At 24.5% G+C, this 17,704-nt stretch overlaps 6 protein-coding genes across 6 annotated transcripts in view, besides 3 other annotated features; 1 reads left to right on the forward strand and 5 right to left on the reverse strand.

The window, feature by feature from the left end:
- EHI_057550 (methionine gamma-lyase, putative) overlaps positions 1-717 on the reverse strand; it is a gene marked incomplete at both ends in the record, with an annotated part of 828 nt that extends 111 nt beyond the window's left edge. The window contains one exon of the mRNA XM_001913898.1: positions 1-717. This exon is cut by the window's left edge and continues 111 nt beyond it. Within this exon, the coding sequence (XP_001913933.1) occupies positions 1-717 (717 nt within the window).
- Positions 718-1,028: 311 nt separating this feature from the next.
- Positions 1,029-2,499, reverse strand: EHI_057660 (poly(ADP-ribose) glycohydrolase, putative; the record flags this gene model as incomplete). The annotated part of the gene is made up of 3 exons (XM_647003.1): positions 1,029-1,188; positions 1,242-1,484; positions 1,550-2,499. 3 exons carry the CDS (start codon positions 2,497-2,499, stop codon positions 1,029-1,031), a joined length of 1,353 nt encoding a protein of 450 aa, XP_652095.1.
- Positions 2,500-3,983: 1,484 nt separating this feature from the next.
- Positions 3,984-4,614: a repeat region.
- A 726-nt stretch (positions 4,615-5,340) lies between these two features.
- Positions 5,341-6,015, forward strand: EHI_057670 (20 kDa antigen). Its single transcript, XM_647002.2, has one exon. The coding sequence runs from the start codon at positions 5,362-5,364 to the stop codon at positions 5,992-5,994; it is 633 nt and encodes a 210-aa protein (XP_652094.1). The 5' UTR covers positions 5,341-5,361; the 3' UTR covers positions 5,995-6,015.
- A 694-nt stretch (positions 6,016-6,709) lies between these two features.
- EHI_057680 (protein kinase, putative) lies at positions 6,710-9,895 on the reverse strand (the record flags this gene model as incomplete). The annotated part of the gene is made up of 1 exon (XM_647001.1): positions 6,710-9,895. The coding sequence occupies one exon, from the start codon at positions 9,893-9,895 to the stop codon at positions 6,710-6,712; it is 3,186 nt and encodes a 1,061-aa protein (XP_652093.1).
- Positions 9,896-11,040: 1,145 nt separating this feature from the next.
- On the reverse strand, positions 11,041-11,937 carry EHI_057690 (uncharacterized protein; the record flags this gene model as incomplete). Its single annotated transcript, XM_647000.1, has 1 exon — positions 11,041-11,937. One exon carries the CDS (start codon positions 11,935-11,937, stop codon positions 11,041-11,043), a length of 897 nt encoding a protein of 298 aa, XP_652092.1.
- A 1,070-nt stretch (positions 11,938-13,007) lies between these two features.
- Positions 13,008-14,261, reverse strand: EHI_057700 (uncharacterized protein; the record flags this gene model as incomplete). The annotated part of the gene is made up of 1 exon (XM_646999.2): positions 13,008-14,261. The coding sequence occupies one exon, from the start codon at positions 14,259-14,261 to the stop codon at positions 13,062-13,064; it is 1,200 nt and encodes a 399-aa protein (XP_652091.2). The 3' UTR covers positions 13,008-13,061.
- Positions 14,262-16,403: 2,142 nt separating this feature from the next.
- Positions 16,404-17,036: a repeat region.
- Positions 17,037-17,523: 487 nt separating this feature from the next.
- Positions 17,524-17,704: a repeat region.

Consider the following 17,704-nt stretch of genomic DNA (forward strand, 5'->3'; position numbering starts at 1 on the left):
TAATGATCCTGCATCTTTTCTATAGAATTTAATAGTTGCAATATCTTCTGCTGTTTTTGCTGATGAAACACCACCAATAACATCACCATGTCCATTAATATATTTACTAACAGAATGAAGTGCAATATCTGCTCCAAGTTCTAATGGTTTAAGGAAACATGGTGAAGTGAAAGTTGCATCAACAACTAAACGTGCTCCACGTTCATGACAAACAACAGCAATACCTTTAATATCAGAAACTTTACATGTTGGATTTGCTGGTGATTCTAAATAAACCATTTTAGTATTTGGTTTCCAAGCTGCTTTTACTTTTTCTACATCAGAAGTGTCAATAAGATCAACTTCAATACCGAATCTTGGTAACCAATGTGTAAATAATGAAACAGTACATCCATATAATGTATCTCCTGCAATTAAATGATCTCCTTTTTGTAAGAAAGCAAGTGTTGATGATGAAATAGCTCCCATTCCAGAACCAAATGCAGCAGAACCAGCTGCACCTTCAATAGAACATACCATTTCTTCAAATTGTTCAACAGTTGGATTTCCAAGTCTAGAGTAGATATGACCTTCTCCTTTACCCATAAATAAATCAGCACCTTGTTGAGTTGAATCAAAACAGAATGTAGAAGTTTGGAAGATTGGATAAGCATGTGAATGTAAAACATGATCACCTTTTGGATGAAGAAGAGTAGTAGTAATATCTTGAGCTGTCATTTAGTTAATAAGTAATGAATAAAACAAACAGTTATACAGTTTAAATAGTATTATGAAAGCTTCTGGAATAATAAGATAAGAATAAGAATATAAAAGAATAGAAAAAAAAGAATTTAAAGAGGAAAAATGAAGAAAAATGAAGAAGTAATTAAACAAATAGAATAAACTTTTAAATAGAAATGAATCTGGCGGAATTAAAAAGAAAATTCTGTTGTAAGAATAAAAAATATTCATATAAAATGAAATGAAATAAATAATTAAAAAAAAAATTGGAAATAATTGAATTACATTAAAATTAAATCAATTTCTTTTTAAAGTTGTGTTATTCTAGTTAAAAGAGAAGAAGGATTAGTAGAAGCTAAAGCCAATGTATAATTATATAACTCTTGAATAGTTGGTTTTTTATTTTTAATTGCTTGAAGAAATGCAGTAATTTCATTTTGATGTTGAATATCATTTAAAGGATGATATCTAATTACTAAATTAATAAAATTAATTTTATTTAAATTTTAAATAAAACAAACCTCATTTCTCTTCCTGTTAATGAAGATGCTAATAATTGAATAATAAATTTTAAACGAGAATCACCAAGCATTGAACCACATCCCCATTTCCCTGTTGCAAAAGGTTGCATTACATCACAATCATCATCTGTCTTTTTAATTGCACTAAAAACTTTGTTAAGTTCTCTGTCAATTCCATATTGAGTGTATTGTAATTTTTTATCAACACAAATTAATGCATCAAATATAACAAAATCATGTTTTCTATAATATAAATTTTGTTATTTAACGAATTTATAACGTTTTTTTTATAAAACAAAGAAACAAACAATTGTAATGACGCTACATTCCCCTTAAAACTTATTTCAGTTGCATATCCTGTTACTTCAGAATATTGTAATACATTATATATTCTAAATGATTCATTTGCATTTAATACTGGTGCAATTAATAAAGCAACCATACATTCTGGACATTTAATAAACATAATTTCTTCTTGTGAACATCCATCTTCTAGTACATTTCCACCAACTGCTTTTGAAGAAAAAACAGCTTTTAATACATTTCTATTTTCTTTTTCAATTAGTCCATCTACAATTGTAACATTAGCAGAAACAGGAATAGATATATTAGACCATTGTGGTGATTCACCATATACTCGTTGATACGTAATTTGTTCTTGAAGAATTGGATCTTTGTTAATAATTGCTATTCCAATAGTACTAAAATATGCCATATAACATCTTAATTTAGTTGCTGATACTTTATCTACAATACTTAAACATCTTGGAAATTGTTTTGCGTCTTGAAATTTTAATGGTAATCGAAATAGTCCAAGAAATGATAATGCAAATAACGATGCTACTTGTAATCTATTTAACCGAAGAATTGAATTAGGTGTTGTTGGAAGAATAAGTGGTGTTGGAAAAAGTTTTGGATGAATAGCTGCTAAAGAAGCAATAATTGGAATAGTATCCCTAAAAAAATGACTACTTTCTATTGGGGGTAATGATTGAAGTAACGACAATGATGCAGGAGATGTAAAAGAATACAACCTAGTTAATTCACTAATATTCGATAAGTTTGAAAGTAATGGAAATATTGAACACCATAACTGAAATGAGGTACAACTAGGAATTGAATAACATGGTAAAATTATATGTGTTTCTGAATGAATTATTTCTTGTGGTGTTATTGCAACGAAAGGAATTTCTCCAAAGAGTGGTGAAAAATAAGAACAACTTGGAAGACTTTGAGAAACACTTGTACGTCTTTTCATTTCTTTTTATTAGAAATAATTTTTTAACTGTTATTTGGGAGTTTTCATTAATTTTTGTTTTTTTTTATTTTCAAAATTTTATTAAAAAATAAGGTTATTAAAGATTTTTGTGAATTAATATAATTTATGTCATCATCATTGATATACTATTCATTAATTATACATTCTTCTTTCAATAAAACTATTTAATATATTTTAAACAAGTTTTAAATTTCTGTTATAAATTGACTAATTATTATTTTTATATTTTATTCATAACATTCAATTCTTTTTTAACTGTTTTGTATCACTTTATTAACACGATTATACCCAAATCTATAAAACATTTTATTTTGTATATACAATAGATTTCAATCATAATGAATTACTTAATATGTATATTTATTATAAATAATTGTATTATTAACCTTTCAATTGACATTATATCAATAATATGCTTAATTAATACTTTTGATTTATATTGGTATATTAATTTTCAAATAGAAGAAATAAAAACTATAATACTATGTTCAAAAAATAGAAAAATTGTGTCTTACTTCTAATATAAATTCATTAAAAGTATTTTATTTATTTAACCCTTTTAAAAAAATGAAAATTAATTTTGATACTGTATTATTCTGACAATATAGAATGTATTATTTCACAATATTTTCAACAATAAAATCAATTTTCTCTTTCTATAAAATAAAATAGTCGAAGTTATTAGTTTACAACTACAAATAAATAAGAAAACAAAAGGAATTTTGTGAAATAATAAAAATTATACTCATTCTTCTTTTATCACCATTAATAGGTTATGTTATAAAGTATATTATCAATGTAATTCATTGTATTAATGTTTAGAGTAAAATAGAAAAGAATATTTTAAAGAATACTAAAACAAAATATATGATCATTTAAATAAGTGTTATATCAAAAAGAATATATCTGAATTACAATTTTAATGATAATTAAAGATATGTTTCCAATAGTAATATTAGTTAAATATAATACATATTAAATGAAAACAAATAATACTACTATTATAAAACATATGTTTATTATAAGAATTTAAAGAAAAAGAAATAAAATATAATGAATGAATAATTTATAATTATAGAAATATCAAATTAAACTTCATCAAAAACAAAAATAGAATGAACTTTCTTTTACTAGTTGTTGATGTTATTCAAAATAATTGGTACATATTATCAAACATTTTGCATAGAAGTTAAAAATTATTCTTAAAACTAAAAATATAAATTAAAACATAAATTATTTAAGGATATAATGAGATAAAATAAAATAGTATTTAGAATTAACCCAATTAAGATAATAGAATGTAGTTGTAATTTATAAGGTTTTGAGTTAAAAAAAAAGCTGAAATAAAATAATCATTATTGATATTAGAAAAAATTTTAATTGAAATTATGTAATTTTATAATTTTTGAGAGTTACAAGTTTCTTTTTTTTTAATTATTTGTATTTCATATTATCTCTGTTATAGATTCGAAGATGGCATATCAGAGACATCTCATGGAACACTAAAGTATTGCTATTTTCAAATCTTTCTGTTATCATCTATTCATGTCATTCATTTGGTGAGATAATATCAATTCAAAACTAACTGTTTATTATTATTAATATTTATTATGAGTGATTATTTAGAAAGACTATTATTCATTACTATTCACTAAGATGTATTGTTATTCATTATTAATTATAAGGATTATTATTTACTAAGGGTGTGTTACGTATTAAGAATTATAATTTATTAAAGAAGACGCATATATAATTGATATTGTTGCACAAAAATTAAACATAAGGACATTATCAAGGAATAGCATTTCTTTAAGGGGTGTCGAAGGTAAAAGGAGATGAGCTATAACAGTAAGTTATGGATATACTCTTCTTAAAACAACAATATAAAGAATGAGAAATATTATATTACTCATTAAAATCAAAATAAAAGTCAGGCAGCAACTTAAATGAGGAACCATTTAAGTCGAGCATGATTGAAAAACAATATTTCAATAGAAATAAAGCGTGTTGAAGAAACTGATTTTCTCACTTCTCAACATGATGAAAACCCAAAAATAAGGTTAATCATAATTGATTTCTTTTTTTTTTTTTTTTCATATTATCTCTGTTATAAAATCTAGTAAAAGTAGTATAGATTTATGATTAAAGTTATTATTAGTATTAATCTATATTCAAAATTAAGATAATACCAAAAAAGTTGTACTATTTATTACTTTATTGTTTATGTTATTGACTAATTAAATAAATTCACAATTACTCATTCTCTAACTAGTCTCATATTGTTCATGTCCACTGGTTAATATGAACATGTCTTTCTCTTGATCTAACACATTTATTGTTTTTGTTGTACCTAATGTGGTGCATCAATTTTTTCTATTCATTTGATCTTTAAATAATAAAATGGTGGTTTGATTTTAGGTACACTCTCTTAACTTTCCTTTCAATGAAGTAAAACCATTATTTTGTTTTGAAAAGAAATTACCTTCTTACTCAAAACAAATCAATTACCATCATTTCCTTTTAAATAAACAATAGTCCTCTTTATCAAATCCACAAATAAAGAGAATATTCTACAAACACAAACCTTCGTTTTTGTAATAAAAATGTTATTGATTTTTTAAATTAAAAAAAGACAAAGAACAATATTAGTAAAAAAAAGGAGAAGTCAGTGCTAAATAAGGAGAAAAACAAAAAAGCTTAAAATAGCAATTAGAAGAGAAAGGATTATCAAAAAGATGAAAAGGTGAACTAGAAACGTTCTCCAATGAGATGTTTTTCTTTATTTGGAATAGCACTGTATAAAATCCTTAAAACTGAAAATCATATCACATTAAATAAGATATGAGAGCACGTATGGTAGGACCAGGAAGTTCTTCTTCCAATTACAAATCAACCACTGATCCATGTAGATTCATGGGATGTGGACCATCATCATCTACTTCATCTGGTTACAGAAAGGGAGGAAATGCTGCTGGACCAATGGCTTCAAAAGGAACATGGGCTGCTACTACTGATATTGGAAAAACTGCAGCAGTTGGAGCTGATACCTATGAAGCTGGTTACAGAAAGGGAGGAAATGCTGCTGGACCAATGGCTTCAAAGGGAACATGGGCTGCTACTACTGATATTGGAATTACCGCTGGTGTTGGAGCTGATACTTATGAAGCTGGTTACAGAAAGGGAGGAAATGCTGCTGGACCAATGGCTTCAAAGGGAACATGGGAAGCCACCACTGATATTGGAAAAACTGCAGCAGTTGGGGCTGATACTTATGAAGCTGGATATAGAAGAGGAGCTGATGCTGCTGGACCAATGGCTTCAAAGGGAACATGGGCTGCTACTACTGATTCTGGAATTACAGCGCCATGTTCAGGAACTGAGCCAATTCCTGACTCATACGAAGCAGCTGCTGTCTTAGCTGAACAAAGAAAACTTGAAGAAGAGGCTGCTAATGCTGCTGCTGAACAACAATAAGTTATTATGTTTTTCAAAGTATTATATTTATAAAATTAAAGTAAGAAAAGATAAAGTTTTAAAGAAAATAAAAGAATTTAATTAGATAATAATTAACTGAATATAATCTAATTTTTCTTTACAACAAAAATACATTTTTTTATTCTAAATGAAAGACTTTTGATCACAGCGATAATGGTATAACTAAGATGAATCAGATTTACAAAAACTAATAACAAATCTAATCAAAAACGAATATCATAGTTGTCAGTATAAAGATAAAATATTCTAGTATTATCCTTTAATGGAAATTTTTGTAAAATATTTTTATTTATAAGAAACAAAAAGCGTTATAACTATCTGATTATTCTTCAACTCTGTTACTAGTACTCCACTTTATATCCACCAAATATTTTAACTTATATTAAATAATAAATGAAATCTTCCTAATATTTTAAGTACAAACTTACTTGCCCCTTTTTTTCATGTTGTCAATATCATTGTCAAAAGTAATATCTCCTAATTTTTTTTACCATTCTACTGTTGAATGATTTGATAGAAATGAAATAATAAGATGATATGTCAAATTCTTCTTTTTTTCTTTTTTTTCTAAAATAACATTTTCTTTAGTGGAAAATCTTTTTTTGTGTTTTTTAAGACTATAAATTTTTCTTCTTTTTTTAATATTTAATATTTTTTAAATGAAATAAATTATTTTTAAGAATTTCTAAAATTATTATTCATTCTGTTCTAATAATAATTTAAGTCGTTCAGTCCTTTTTCTCATTATATCTTCAATATCAGTAAACCTAATACCTACATCTAATCCTTCATATTTATGTGATTTATCTAATATATTAGTTAGTCTATCAACAGTTGAACAAAATGATGGTCTTTCAATAGTTTCTTGTTTCCAACAAGAATTAATAATTTTTTTAAGAGAAGAAGGCATTGTATTATTAATTTCAAGTCTTTTTCCTTTTTCAACAAATACCTTAATTTCAAATAATGACCTAAAATCTTTATAAGGTTCTTCTTGATAATAAACTTCCCAAGAAGTAATGGCGAATGAATATACATCACATGCAAATGTATATTCATCATGGTAACATTCAGGAGCAAGATATACTGGAGTTCCAAGTCCTTTATCTGTTCTTTTGTTTGATTTTTTGTTCATTCTTGAAGTACCAAAATCAGTAATTTTAATACAACAAGCAGACTCTGGATCAAAAGAATTAACTAAGAGATTATCAGGTTTAAGGTCAAGATGCATAATATTATTTTCATGTAAAAATTGCATTCCTCTAGCAGTATCAAATAATATTTTAATTTTTAGTTTAAATGGGAATCTAATAAAATTTTCATTATCTTTTCTTACATATTCACCTAATGAGCCTAAAACAAAATATTGCATTACCATTGATATTTGAGGTAAATATGTAACTGATCCCATATAATTTGCTATAAATGGATTTCTTAATTTACTCATTAGTTCACATTCTGCAATTACTTCTTCTTTTAATTCTATTATTTCTTCTTCTGTTAAATTATCCCAATGAAATTCTTTTACAGCTACTGGAACACTACGATATTCTCCAATATATACTTTTCCCATTGCACCTTCTGCAATAGGTATTTCTCTTATATTTAATTCATCATAGTCAAGAAAAGTTGATGATGAAGCATCCGTTGCAATAGTAAACTGATAATGCATTCTTTTAATACAACCTGTTTTAATAGTTTTATCAAGTATTAACTTGTCTTCTTGATTCCATTCTTCAAATGTTTTATTCTTTAATAAATCCGCTATCATTTCTAAACTTTTCTTACACTTAGAAAACCAAATTGTATATGGAATTTTTATATTTTTTATTTTTGTTGTACAATGGAGAGTCATAAACACTGTTATTTTCTTTGTAGATTTTGATGAAACAAATTTTACTTGAGGATCAAAATAAAATACATACTTTGGATTGTTTGGAGTATGAAATATGATCATCAACCATTTCTTTTTAGAATGGTTCTTAATTACAATATTTTCAAATCTTGTATCAAAAATATTCGTTGAGTTTGATGAATTTCCAAAGTCTAGTTCAAGAGGTTCTAAGTAATAATTATTTTCTTTAGAAGGACCAGCTTTATTTGATCCATATATATAATAATAGTAATTTGGTTGTTGTTGTTTGTAAATTTCAATATCAACTTTTTTTGATTTAATGAAACAAGATAAAAGAATAAAGAGAAGAATAATAAATATTAAAACTATTATAGTTCCAGTAATAATCAATGTACCAACTAACACCCAGTCAACACCTTTTTTACTACAACTTAATGGATCTTTTTTATTTTGTTCATATCCATCAATACACTCACAAAATTGATTACAATTAATTCCACCATCACATTGTTCTTTTCTTTTTCCGTTCAAATTATCAATTATGGTATCAATTTTCTTATTCCCACAACTTTTTGGAATACAACGAGAACTTCCTTTCAATGGAATAAATCCATTAAGACAGGAACAAGTTTGAGAACATCCTTCATTTTTTCTTAAACATTCAATATTAGAAGTTAATACATTATTATAACAGTCTTCATGAAGACAATAATGATCAACTAAATAATAACCTTTTTTACAAGTACAATTATCCTCACAGTTTGATGAACCATATTTACATAAATTTGAAAAATCATCAACTTGCCAACGTCCATTATGATAACATTTTAAATGGCAATCAACTCCACCATACCCATCATTACAAATACAATTCTGTTTTATTGCTGAACAGTTTCCATGACCTTTATCATTATTACAATTGTCAATACAAATTGGTTTAAAAGTTACAGGAATATCAATATCTAATTCATTTGTAAGTAATGCAAAATACCTTTTAGTTAAAATAGGACTGCCTTCTATCCTTAAGTTTAATCCATTTATTATTCCAGAATCTTTTGAAATTCTAAAATGTGTTACACCCCATAACTTTTTACATTGAGCTATATTTGAAGAGTTTATTGTATATTCTTGAAGGTATCTAACCCGATTTTCTTCTGTTGTACTAATGTGAATAGAAAAATTTCCAGAATATTCAATACTAAATCTTATAACTTTAGTCATTGTTGTTGGCATACAAACAGGATATGTATATCTTCCTTCATTTCTCATATGAAAAACATGTCTATAATGTGTATTTGTTTTAATCATTTCATCAATTTTTCTTTGAGTTAATTCAAACGACATCACCCTTTCTTTTCCCGTTAACTCTTGTAAACTAATTGAAACACTAGCAGATGCATTATCTTCTAAAAAAGCAAAAATATATAATTTTGACATTTCTTGGGTGTCAAATTCAAGAGGGATTTGCATTGTCCCAGTACTTTCATTTGTTGTTAATAAAAATCTTGTTAAACATTGTGGATTATTATCTTTATCTGATGATGAAGTGGTATCAATGTAAATAGGTGATTTGTTGTTTTGGTCTGTATATTCCAAAACAATATTAATATTATCTGTAATGTTTTTGAGTTTTGATAAGTCAACAACAAACCAATGAGATTTTTTAAAAGAAGAAGTTCCAATACCATTATAACAAGGTCCTTGATCATATGGAGTAGAACTGTCAAACGTTATAACCATTGGACCAGAAGAATTAATTTCTTTTATACCAGTACTAGGAAGCCAATGAGTTTTACTAATTGTGTTTTTAATGAGGGAACATCTACCATCTATCATGATATATAAAGGATTAGTTGAGTTAATTTCAGAGTATGGATTGACATGTTCACATGTAAGACAAGATGTATCATTAGAATATCCAGTAATACAACCATCACATGTATAATCTGCTATACAACTATTAATGCAACCAGGAGAACATTTAAAACAATACACATAATTTATAAAAATTATAATAAGTAACATTTTGGTTGATATTTGGTGTCTAGAATAATTGAAGATTTACTTTTTAGGTGATGAGAAAAGATTAGTATTTAAAAAAAACAAATAGGAGTAATAAAGAGTTTAATTAATTTTGAATGTTTAATAAATTAAACTGAACTTGTTTTTTTTTTATATTTTTAATCAGGGTATACGAAGGAATTATTATATTGAAACTTAGTTGACAGATATTTTGAAAAGATTTAAAATCAAATTGAACTTCTAATATTCTCTGGAAATTTTATTTCTTTTTATTTCTATTTTTAGAATAAGAAATGAGGAATAATTTATTATTACTTTCTTCAATACCATATATAAAACTATAATTTTAAACTAAGTACCTATTTTAATAAATTTCTGAATGATTTGAAATTTGTTCAAAAAGATAGGTTTCATAAATACTTTGTTATTAACAGATATATAATTAAATTTGTTAGATAGGTTGTGTAATTTTGAAGACTGAATAAGACATTTAAGGGTTAAGTATGTGAATGTTCTTTTTTAACAAATGCTAAGCCAAAACTTATTCCAACATTTTTAATAGAAAAATTCATTAATTAGACTCAAATATCTGATTTAAAAATAAATTAACTAATTTTTATTCACAATTTTCTTATTTATTTGTTTAAAGTATTATAAGTATTATACTAAAAAGAAAACGATATTGTATATTCTAGTTTAAATATCAGTAATATTTTTTTAAGATAATAGATGATGAAGAATCAGACTTGTTTCATATTTAGTAAGTAATACATACTTGATTACCAATCAAATTCAATATATTTTAAATTATTGCGTAAAAAAGTAGAAAAGAGAGTCTTTAATATTATTGAAAATTTCAAATAATAAAAATCTTAGTAATGATTTAAATATACTACAACTTCAATTATATTTTTGAATTAAAAAAAATTATTATTTCTATCATAAACAAATGAATTTAAAAAAAAAACATACATTAAATTTTTATTTGACTTGAGTAAAAAAATTAATAATTATTTCAACTATGAATTTAAAAGTATTATTTTATAATAATAATAATGATAAATTAGAAAAGAATGAAATGTTATCAATTTTGAAGCTTATTTAGTTTTTTATATAAAAACATAAATATAAATGAAAGATTGCCATGTCTATTTATCTTCTGGTACAGTAACACTTCCATTAACACTTCTCCATGAATCTGGAACACCTTTATGTGTTACTATTGGACTACAGCCTGATGGATAATAAGCAACGCCATTATTAAAAGAAAGTTGATCAGGAATGAAACACATTCTTTGAGTACATTTTTCAATACTTAAATGAAGGTTATTACTAACAAATTCATCAAGAGTTAATAAATTCAATAAAGTTTGGTCATATCCCCATTTACTTACGTATTCAAATTCAATTAAATCATTCCATTTATTAATAAATTGTATCATTTTATGAATACCACCCATTCCTAAACCACCATTTAAACCAACATTACCAATTTCCATAAATTTTTTAGTCATTTTCTTTCCTTTAAAATTTAACATCCAAACAAAATGAGGATATCTATTATAAAAAGTAAAATTCTTTGTTCCTGTACTTTCTGCAAGCCAATACAAATCATTTGATGAAAATGTTTTAAAAATATCAGTAAAATAAAAAACATCTCTTAAATCGCTCCATATTACTCTATCATATTGGTTTTGATGATTTTTTAAATATTCTAAAGCTAATGGTATTCTTGCATTAACACCATTCCAATTTTCATATTTTATATCACTAGGTACTTCAATAACATTAAACCTTTTCATTAAATTTGAAAATTCTAATGGAATCTCTCCAATAGTAAATACAACAGCAGTGACATTAGGTAATGACGCTCTCATTATCGTTAATGTTTGTTCTATTTCAAATTGTTGAATATTCCATAAAGGTGAATGTGCATGACTATACATTATTAAATCTCTTTGTGAACTTGGTGGATACTGAAACAATTCTCCACATTTTCCATTATAATTAAAATGAGGTAAATCAATAAATGGTAAACGGGTCATTGTAGAATTGTTATACTTATGAAATTGAATATTGTTGAATGAAATAAAAAAATAAGACAGTATTATAATAGTTAATGAAAGACACCAAATAAAAATGTTCATTTAATTTTTTTTTAAGTTCTTTTCTTATATAAAAGGAAAAGAGAAATAGAAAAATAATAATAATGAATTATAATAAAAACATTTTCATTAATGTAAGAAATTTGATTTATTTGTTATAATAGCTTTTTGTAAATTTTTTTTTTCTATAATTTAATTATTACAATTAAGATTTTTTTAAGTATTTCAAATTTACTTTCAAACACAAAATAATGCTTGGTTTGTATTTTGTTATTTTTTGATAATTTGTTATCTATCACCTCCTTCTACTTTCATAAAAATTTCTTTGTTTTATGTTTGTCTCAATTTCTTCTTTATTTAAACAATGTTATTTTTAACCATTTTTTTATTGGTTTAAAAATTTACATTTATGGTAAAAATTTTTTAAATTGTCTTTTTTATTCTTAAAACAACTGAATAATTTATATTACTTATTAAATTACTAGTACCTTTTTATTTTAATGATAGAATGACTATAGTAGTAATAAAATCAAATGTTGTTATGTGTTATGAGAATATTTAAGTTTAGTTGATATTTAATATAATATATAAAAACAAACATGTTCAAGAAAATAAGAAAAGGAAAAAACGAATTAAGAAATAATAATAATAAAAATAAGGAAGAATGATAATTTTAATAGTAAAGTATTCTCTATTTTTAGTTATTAATTAAAATCTAAATTAAGAGGTAAAAAATAAACATTAATTTTTTTATTAAAGAGGAATATATACAATTCATAGTCTTATTCTTATCATAAGAAATTTCAAGGAAGGAGTTAAAAATAAAAACAATCATTCAAAGAAAAAAAAAGAAAAAAAAACTATTTAAACAGAATAATTAATAGAAAGGAATAACTACAAAGATATTTTAATTATATGAAGTAAAGAAATAGAAATGAATTTATTTTCAATATTTCATTTTAGTAATTTCAATTCAAAGTATAAAAGAAAAATAAAAAATTTTAAAGAATGTAATAAGAAACTAAAATTAATAGTTTATCGTCTTATTTTAAGATGTCTGAAAGTTATTTAGAAACAACAATACAGACAATTCCTATGATCAGAATAAAAGTTCCTATACCAAAGAAGATAAAGTTTTTCCATCCTCTAACTTCTCCAAAAACAAATATTCCCCAAATTTGTGATAATAATCCAGGACCAGAAGTAATTAATGGGAAAGAAACAACATAAGGTAAGTTGGAGTTAGCAATAAACCAACATACTTGTGCAACACCCCACATCATTCCACTAACAATACCAGGGAAAGTAGTTTCTCTGTACATAAATGGTTTATTTCTAAAACAGATTGCATAACAAATGAAATATAATGTTGAAGAAATGAAAATACCAAGGAAATGAGAAAGGACATAATCTATTCCATTTGGAGATGATAATCCATTATCTTGTAAATATTTGGGTGGATCAAAATTAGAACCAAAGAATATTCCTGCAATTAATGCTAAAACAACTCCTACTATTCTTTGAAGGAATACTGGCATTGACTTTATCATTATAAATATTGGTGATTCTTCTTGTTCTACTGGTTGTGGATGTTCTTTGATTTCATTAGTTTCTTCTGGTTCATTTGTTGGAGATGGTGCTTGATTTTCATCATTTTGATCTGTTACATGAGATTCTTCTTTATTTTCATCCATTTCTTGAATTACTTTATCTACTTCTGGATCTTCTGCTGGTGCTTCTTCAGCTTGTGGATCTTTACTTGTTTTTGTTTTAATCAATGCATAACATGGAACAGAAATTGCAGCTAATATTGCTCCTACAATATTTAACCAAAAGATTTTAACATCATTTTTATCTGCATGAAGTCCAAATAATCCAAAAGTACCTGTAATCCATCCAGTTACCATATTACCAATTCCCCAAATAGCTGGTCCTAATGACAAACCTATCATTTGTAAACTTGGGACACACAATAAATTACCTGTACACCATAATGCACCTCCTAACATTGCAAATGGTTCAAAATAAATTGGACCTTCCATAGTTGCACCACGAATTAACATTGTAAATGTTCCAATAATTAAAATACCAATTGACATCATCCATTGTAAGAAAAATCCATCTCCTGCTGGAAACTTTTTAACAACAATCCAATTACTGCCAAAGAATAAAATGGCAATAAGTACACAGATATATCCAACTACATCATTTTTACTTTCTGCATCAGAAGGCATCATAGAAGAACTTGAACTTGAGCTATTCATCGAAATCTTAATTGCTAATTTTGAGTGCATTCCCCCTTTTTATTTCAATGAAAGAAACATTTAGAAATTTCTCATTTCATCCTTTTTGTTAGTTTGAATAAAGTTGATGAGTGGAGTATTGAATTGTCATATCATAGTTGTACTATTTACGAAATCATGATTGATAATATTCTATCCAAAGTGGTACATTTTCATAATAGTTATTGATTTATCCATAAATTTAGTTTCACTACGTTATAAAAATATACCAAAAATTATTATAGAAAAAAAATTATCAACATTACTATTTTTTCTTTTATTTTACATTGATTATCGTAAATTTAGTATTAAAAATCTTAATATTATGATTCAAACAAAATAACTCTTGTTAATTGTAAGAAGTTTACAAAAATTGGTATGAAAATTTAAATAGAAAAGTGTTAATTAACGATAAAAATAGCAGAAATGCAACAGAAGAGTTCAACGAAAATTCTTATGTAGTAGAATCTAATCAATACAAATACTTGTTAGTCAAATTTAGTAATTTAAAAAAAAAACGAAGAGAATAAAGGAAATCAATATTAAAAAATAAAAGTAATGAGTGAAAAATATTTTAAAAGAATATTCATCATTATAATAAAAGAACAGTCATTCGAAAAAAAGATGTTATATGAATATAATCAAACATATACTATTCTAAGGAGATAATAAAATTCTGAAAAAAAATTATGATAAGAATGAAGACGAATGAAAAATGGTTAGCTGGAAAATATCATCAAAGTCTAGAATATCTACGAACAGAGAAAAGATTATTCTTATGAAAAAGAAAGACTGTGGAATAAACAAACAAGTTCCTTATTCAAAAATTACAACGGTAGGGTCTAGAAACGAATAATTCAAATAAGCACTCATTATTAAAAAATTATGATAAATATCACATTTCTTGAGGAAAATAATGAACTAATAAAAGAAGAAATAGTAATATAAAGAAGAAAATAAGATAATATTGATGAAAATGAAATTAAAATGAACTGAAAATTAAAATGAACTGAAAATTAAAATGAACTGAAAATTAAAATGAATTGAAAATCAAAATAACCTTCTAGATAATGTATAAAAAATATTAATCTGGAATTCAATGTTAACATGCTAATAAATGCTTCATATGTAATATGTATAATTAAATACTGGAATACAATGTCTATGGTTTATTATAGCTACAAACATTCAACCAAAAATCATAAAAACTATTTAATTATTCATTTTTATTTTAAATAACTTAGAAATATATTTTAATAATCTTTTATCATTTCAAATAATTAATACTTATTGGATTTTATTTATTAGTATATTTTTAAAGAAAAAGATAATTTTCACTAATCCTATTGTTAAAATATATAATTTAAAGTACTTGCTCATCATAACATTTACAAATACTTGTCAAATATTCGTTATTTAATGAGAGTTTAAAATAACAACATATTATAAAATACGTTGTTGTAATTTAATTTCTTTAACATTACTAAGTGGGTATAAAACTTATGTCAAATATTAAAATAGTTTATTTGCTGACAGTATAAAAAGAAATATAAATTAATAATGTCGAAGAGAAAAATAGGTGATTTCTTCTATAAATTTGATAAGAATATTAGTGATAAGAATATATATTAATAAATTGTATTTAAAATATTAAAGAAAAACAGAAGAAGAAATTATACTTAATTCTCTATCATTAGTTCTATTATAGTTTTAATAATACAGGTGCAGTTTTAAACTTCTTGAAACTTATTAACTCTCATAAATCATCTTTAAATAGTATTAATTTATTTTGAGTTCTCTTGTTTGTTAGTTCAGATATTATTTCTACTAAAACATTATTCAGTTAATACATAATGGTATGTATTTATTACTAAAAGAAAGGTATGAGTTATATGAGTTAATGAATCATAAAATATTATTAATACTGAATGTTAGCATACGTGTAAAATAAATGTTATAATAATGGATGAGTTATTATAATACAATAAATAAGTCACACAAAAGAAAAGAAGTTGACGATAGTAGAAGAACGAAGTGACTTCCAATAAATAAATTGAAGATAGACAGAATGTAAAAAAATTTAGAGAATAAAAGGAGATATAAACTATGGAAAGAAGTGTTAACAGAAAATAGAACAATAATAAATCAATTATGATTAACCTTATTTTTTAGGTTTTTCATCATGTTGAGAAGTGAGTGAATCAGTTTCTTCAACACGCTTTATTTCTATTGAAATATTGTTTTTCAATCATGCTCGACTTAAATGGTTCCTCATTTAAGTTGCTGCCTGACTTTTATTTTGATTTTAATGAGTAATATAATATTTCTCATTCTTTATATTGTTGTTTTAAGAAGAGTATATCTATAACATACTGTTATAGCTCATCTCCTTTTACCTTCGACACCCCTTAAAGAAATGCTATTCCTTGATAATGTCCTTATGTTTAATTTTTGTGCAACAATATCAATTATATATGCGTCTTCTTTAATAAATGATAATTCTTAATAAATAATACCTCCTTAGTAAATAATAATCCTTATAATTAATAATGAATAACAATACATCTTAGTGAATAGTAATGAATAATAGTCTTTCTAAATAATCACTCATAATAAATATTAATAATAATAAACAGTTAGTTTTGAATTGATATTATCTCACCAAATGAATGATATGAATAGATGATAACAGAAAGATTTGAAAATAGCAATACTTTAGTGTTCCATGAGATGTCTCTGATATGCCATCTTCGAATCGGGTCTTATTGTAATAAATAAAAAGAAATAAGAATAAAAGAGAAATAAGCAAGCAATTAAGTGTTAATAGAATTAGTTTATATTATTCATTGTTCATTTTAGAAAAATAAAATACATTCTTCTTCTAGTAACTCTATAAAATATGTTTCGTTATGTATTTATATTGTTCAATAATATCAGTTATGTTTTTAATGGTACTGTTTTTAACTTCTTGAATATTGTCAATTTTCATTTTCAATTCTTTATTTAATTTGATATTCTCTATATTTAATATTCATTTGTTTCAATTTATTCTTTTTATTTTTTTATTTACATTTTATCTTTATTCTTTATTTCTTTATACATATTTATTTTCTTCTTTCATTTTCATTGTTATTGTGATATACATTATTCATAGCATTTATTAGACTCATTTTACTCTTTTTATCTACTACTTATATTTCATCTTTGTTTTTCTTGTATTAGTTTTATATTATGTTAATGAATATTTCCAGTTATTTATTTTCATTATACTTAAATTTAATTCATTTATTGTTATTATGACATTATCATAATTGAAATATTTTTCATTCCACGAGGTGATTTGTTTTATTTTCCAATTCTCTTTATTTAATATCACCTGTGTTTCATATAACGATTTCCAATATTCTAAAGTAATATCATTATTT

Source organism: Entamoeba histolytica, genomic scaffold, assembly GCF_000208925.1.
Source record: "Entamoeba histolytica HM-1:IMSS scf_1104750517131 genomic scaffold, whole genome shotgun sequence".
NCBI classification, from domain to species: Eukaryota; Evosea; order Mastigamoebida; family Endamoebidae; genus Entamoeba; species Entamoeba histolytica.